General features: G+C 34.7%; 1 protein-coding gene across 1 annotated transcript; it reads right to left on the reverse strand.

The window, feature by feature from the left end:
• Nucleotides 1-1960: 1960 nt before the first annotated feature.
• Nucleotides 1961-4925, reverse strand: LOC108779807 (nischarin). The gene is made up of 3 exons (XM_018547312.1): nucleotides 4551-4925; nucleotides 3110-3422; nucleotides 1961-3027 (listed from the first exon to the last, which is right to left on the reverse strand). Exons 1-3 carry the CDS (start codon nucleotides 4676-4678, stop codon nucleotides 2062-2064), a joined length of 1407 nt encoding a protein of 468 aa, XP_018402814.1. The 5' UTR covers nucleotides 4679-4925; the 3' UTR covers nucleotides 1961-2061.
• Between the last annotated feature and the right edge of the window lie 652 nt (nucleotides 4926-5577).

Below are 5577 nucleotides of genomic sequence, written 5' to 3' on the forward strand. Positions count from 1 at the left end.
GAGAGAAGTGTTTGATATTTTTGAATATATATAATATATATATATTAGGGTGTCCGTTAATTTGGCGATTTTCGAATTTTTCCATTTTCCGGGCAAAAAGTGGTTCAAAATAAATAAAAAAAAAGTTTCCCAACGGAAAAAAAAAAATAAAAATTTTTAACCCGTGCCACCGAGCACATGAAGTTTTGTACTGAATTTGTATGGGAAAAAAAAACTTTTTCAGTATTTTAGCCACCGAATTTTTTGTACGTTATTAAAAAATCTGACTACTTGCATATCTTTTCTTGAATGCTGCCTGAAGACCCTCCAATAATTTATATGATAATAATAATAATAAATGTGTTAAGAAAAAACTAGATTTTCAAGCAGTGTGCGACTATTTCAGTTGATTATATTTGCATATATTGCATATATTTGCATATATGATTAAAATTATAAATTATAATTGTCTGAAAAAAATTATATGTATAAATATAGTCAAATTATGATAATTGCAATCATTTTTTTCTCTCAGTGTAATAACAGAAAAATCGACCACGCTAAGAGTGCCTGGTGCATGTCAACTTTCGATGAAAAATACAAAAAGAAATCAAACGTAGAGCAATGAAGTGCTATAAATGTAAAAAAAAAAGTTAGCTAAAATGTGTTTGATAAAAAATGTTTTTCCTTTTTCATACAGCTTTATTTCTTTGATACACACAAGATATTTCCGATTTCCTCGTAGAAATAGCATAGTTTTTTTCAGAAATGTGCATTGCCTTTTTGAAATAATGTATTTTATAGTTAGACACTTTTTTGAGAAGCTGTGAGTATTGCTTACTCGTGCACTTACATACCAACGAGTCGAAACTCATGAATCAATGGAAAAATGGCCGTTTGTAACGATTAACTTATATATGTGTTAGTTTAGGTGTACGTTAAAAGACTATAACACAATGCTTAGAATATGTGACCATTATTGATATTATTTATAAATATTTTAATATTTTTTGAAATATTGCGCAACACATTCAACAGATACACGTACATGCACCATACACACACATGCAATACACACACACACGCACACGCACATATTTAAAGGTAATGCGAATTGAAATAAAAACGATAAGTATAACAATACAACGAATTTATATTTTCCTAACAATGAAAAATATACAAAAAAAGTTGTGCTCTTCCCTACAAATATAAGGTGAGTAATATTCTATTCACAGATGAACACAAGTTTGAATTCCAAGCAATGTGATATATATGAAATATAATTTTTTATCATTGATAGCAAGATACACATATTATCACAGACTTTTAATTTATTTGTCTTTATTAACAGAATATGTTTTTATACACAGATAACTCTCTTATGTAAAATTATTATAAAATTATTGCACAAGATCTGTGTTAGTATTGTTTTAAAAATTTTTTTTAAGATTTAAACATTTTAAAATAACATTTAAAATAAATATTACGCGACTTATAACTTATTTGTACTAACTCTATGGAAATAATATCGAGTAGATTTAATTAAATAATTATGTTTTTGATTATAATAATGATTAAATTATAATGTCTATATTAAATATAATAGGTATTCTCAATTGTTGTGGGCAATAAAAATCTATGCATGATATGTATAAAATAGTGGAAATTTTACAAATTTATTTTATGAATCAAATGACATTATGTTCATATATGTATCTATATAATTTTGTCATGGATTGTGTGAAGTTTGTTTACTTGCTTGTAAGAAGCATGTGTTTCATCTCAGATTTATACATGAGATTACAAGAAACTTCATAAAACGTAACTTTTTTTTTATTTTAGCTTGTTTTCAAGAATAATGATAAAAATAAAAAACATGTCATTCTACGTTATCCATCGTAAAAATAGCAAATTTATAATAAATCGAGACCAGAAACAATTAATATTACGATTTTACTGAGAAGGAAGCATCAGTCTGTCTCGTAGTGTGATGAAATCTACATATAAAAAACTTTTCGTATCTAAACATTTTTCGCGTAACATAGTTATTATCGTAATAAAAGAGAGCCATAATTAAAATTTCTATATACTTGGAACTTCGGCGGAGAAAAGTGGCGCATCGGATGCGGTGAACGACGGCGATTTACCTTCCCTCGCGATGCGCAATGCTTGATGAACCGATACGGTATCGAGTTCCTTTTGATTCGGTTTTTCATTATCCAAGCAAATATCGGCGGCTCTCTTACCAAATGGCTCCAAAACCTTGACTCTGTAATCGACTATTGTCGACACTGGATTGCCCGTTAATCTCAAGTTTTCCAAGCACGGCAAATGACCGATATGTTTCACCTCCTCGATCTTCTCGATACGATTACAACTTACATCTAATCCCTCCAACGAGTACAGCTTCGAAAAGCTGGCGAGTGACGTAAGTTTGTTTTGCGACAGGTCGATGTAAACGATATATCCGAGTCTCGTGTGAAGATCATCCGGCAGATGAGTAAAATTGTTTGACGCTAGGTACAACTGGGATAATCTCGGTAACAGTGTTACGTTGGAGATTTCAGACAGGTGATTGTTATTCAATGTCAAGCATTCTATTTGTGGTAATAGTTTAATCGCCTCGTCTATAATTTCTATGCGATTGTCACTGAGGTCCAAGTGCGTCACCTTCATCCATACATGCGAGTCGTTGGCGTTTTCGATATTCTTATGAACCTCTTCGCACATCGCCAATTCTACGATGTTTCTGAGCTTAGTATTGGTAACTTTCAACGTAGTCACGGTGTCCCGAAGATTTCCCATGTTGTAAATTTTGTCAACTGGATACCGATCGATCGTTAAGTCCTGCACATTTTTGAAGGTGGATAATTCAATAGACAAGGCGGACGGATAAATATTGCTAGTTTTGTAAGGCTCCGAACTTCCTTCGATCGTGAGGCTGGTTAAACGCGAATTAAAATCCAAAACGTGACTGAAAGCATATTTCTTATGCACAACTTCCAGCAATGGACACGGCTGCTTTAATCTTTCGCTGACTGCATACAACTAAAAGTAAAAAGTTTACAGATGATAAACATTAGGGTATTTGTAAATCTTCGATAATTGAAAACTAAGTTACTTCAATTACCTGTACAGGATTGAATTTGTAGCTCGTCGAAGCCTGTAGCAAGGTATCACCCGTTAAAAAGAATTCCAACGCCATGCTTTGCACCAGGGAACATATATCGTACTCGTGCAGATCCAGGAATATGGCGAGTTCTCTGGGCATCGCCTTCTTCAAGTAATTGTAAACAGCATTGAGGTATACCTCGAGACTCTGCCTACGCTTTTCCACGAAAACCTCACACTTGTTGCCTAGGAGTTTCTTCGGTGGTAAAATGTCTTTTTCGACACAATATTTGGAGACAACGCTGTCGTGCAACGCCGCAAATGTACTATACCTTTGACATAAAGAATAAGCATAGTTTTTTTTCTTTTCCCTCTTTTTTATGCCCATATCATTTTTATTTTTGTTGGTAAATTACATGTGCATTTTGTGTCTCAACCTCTTAATTATCTTTAACTAAAATTACTATAAATATATATTTATAAGCAAATAAGATATATATACAGACAACATAATATATTTAACACAATTAATCAATACACCTTTTATTTTTCAATGTTAAACAATGATGAAGTGTGTTCACTGTGGATGCTTTCCATTTTATGCAAATTGACACAAGTGATGTTTTATCTTTGTTACTCACTGAATATAAAGATAGAATGATACTTGTGTCAACTTGCGTCACTAAATGGAAAGTATCTAAAATGTTATAGGTCTATACGATAGAAAAATTATTAAAAATATAAATACATTAAATATTAGAAAAATAGAAAGAATTAGGAATATAGAGATTAAGTGTATAAAACGCAATAGATACACATAATGTATAAAGCACATGTGGACTAAACGTAAAAGCGCAATGGATATAGATAAGATAACATGACATATGAGAATTGTTGTTTTTGGTGAAATTTCTTTGATAGCTTAACGTTTTGTCGTTTTCTCTCTTCAACGTGAAAAGAAAAAGAAAACGAACCGTGTAAGAAGTTCAGCTGTTACGTCTTATGCCTCGTACTATGTGTGAGTGCCTTCCAACGAGAGACAATTTACAGTGATCATATCATTTTTGTTTAACATTGGCGAATAACAAGGACATATACTGATACTGGTGTCATCTGTGTCGTTTGTTGAAAGGCATCCTATATCATTCATCTGTGAATGCTCACCGGAAAGCAGCTATCTCACTAATAATCTCAAGTTTTTATATATAGGCCTTCTACAATAAGCCATTACCTAAGTTTTAAGTCATAAGAAATTGACCACTCACAGTCGATTATTCTTCTTACATTCGATCGTGATTGGTAAATTTCTTATGATTTAACACTTAAAACTTAAGTAATGGCTTATTGTAGATATAATATATATGCAGACGTTCGCACACAAAAGATATGAGTGAAATAAAGCGCATTAAGATGACGCTTGAAATGAGAATGGAAGCGAGTGCCTTGAATGCCAAAGTCACCTGTGTTTCACGGTCCATTTGATCGACGCGATCGCAACCTCGATGCAGTAATACGTGACACCGTCCACGGTGTCGACCGACGGTATTTTCAGGTGGACGTTCTCCTGGTTCAACAGCAGGCACGCCATGACCGGGTCGTGACGCGCAATCTACGTGAGCAAAGGTCCCTCGAGTCGCGCGCGGAGACCGAGAGGTTATCCACGCGCAATCGGCAGCTGCACAGCCGTAATCGTGAGGGTAGCGGTGCTGCGGCGCGGAGCATTTAGAGTCTGCGGTTTTTGCGCGTCGCACGGGGCATCGTGATTACGTACGCACACACGCCTCCGCGTTTATCACCGACGTGTACCTCGCAACGAGCGACGTTGCCTCGTAATAACGGAAGACGAGACCGTGGCACAAGTACGCATCTTTGACACTTGACAGCTGGAGCTGGCTCGCGCCGACCGCGGGAGAAAAAAAAAAGAAGAGCACGCGCAACACGCTGCTCCCATCTCGTGGCGACACGACGCACTACGCGAATTCCTGGCGGACGTTCGTCGGTCGGTCCTCTAATAATTGATTGATCGTAATTGAATTTAAAGAGAATATTTCACTGTGATTAATGAATTATAACATTGTGGAATAGGCTTTACTCAAAATGGAGCGATGACGATAACAGTAAAAAAATAGCTTTACAACTCTGTTACAAGATTCTTTAAACCGTAATCACACTAGCGATTGCACGATTGTGATTATTGAGGATTACTTTTCATTACTTTTCAACCAACAACCAGTTAGAGCAAAGCAACTTTGTTCTGATTGATTGAAAAGTAATTCTCAATCGTCAATCACAATCGCGCAATCGCTAGTGTGATTACGGCTTCAGTGTCATTGGTTCTTACCTTTAATTCCTTTTAATTCCTCCATGTATCTACAATAAATGTATAAACTAATCATATCAAAACATCTTATAACTGTTTTTTCTGCTGAAAGTAGTCGCAACGCATTACTCCATTTCGAATAAAGTCTATTCTTCAATTGCGTAATT

Source organism: Cyphomyrmex costatus, unplaced genomic scaffold, assembly GCF_001594065.2.
Source record: "Cyphomyrmex costatus isolate MS0001 unplaced genomic scaffold, Ccosl1.0 scaffold628, whole genome shotgun sequence".
NCBI lineage: Eukaryota > Metazoa > Arthropoda > Insecta > Hymenoptera > Formicidae > Cyphomyrmex > Cyphomyrmex costatus.

Bases quoted from the DNA above. Each gene is read 5' to 3' on its own strand.
- LOC108779807 (XM_018547312.1), bottom strand. From the start codon at position 4,678: ATGGCGTGCCTGCTGTTGAACCAGGAGAACGTCCACCTGAAAATACCG. The intron at 3,423-4,550 runs GTGACTTTGGCA...TTTATGTCAAAG, and splicing joins AAATGGACCGTGAAACACAG to GTATAGTACATTTGCGGCGT. The intron at 3,028-3,109 runs GTAATTGAAGTA...TTTTACTTTTAG, and splicing joins ACAAATTCAATCCTGTACAG to TTGTATGCAGTCAGCGAAAG.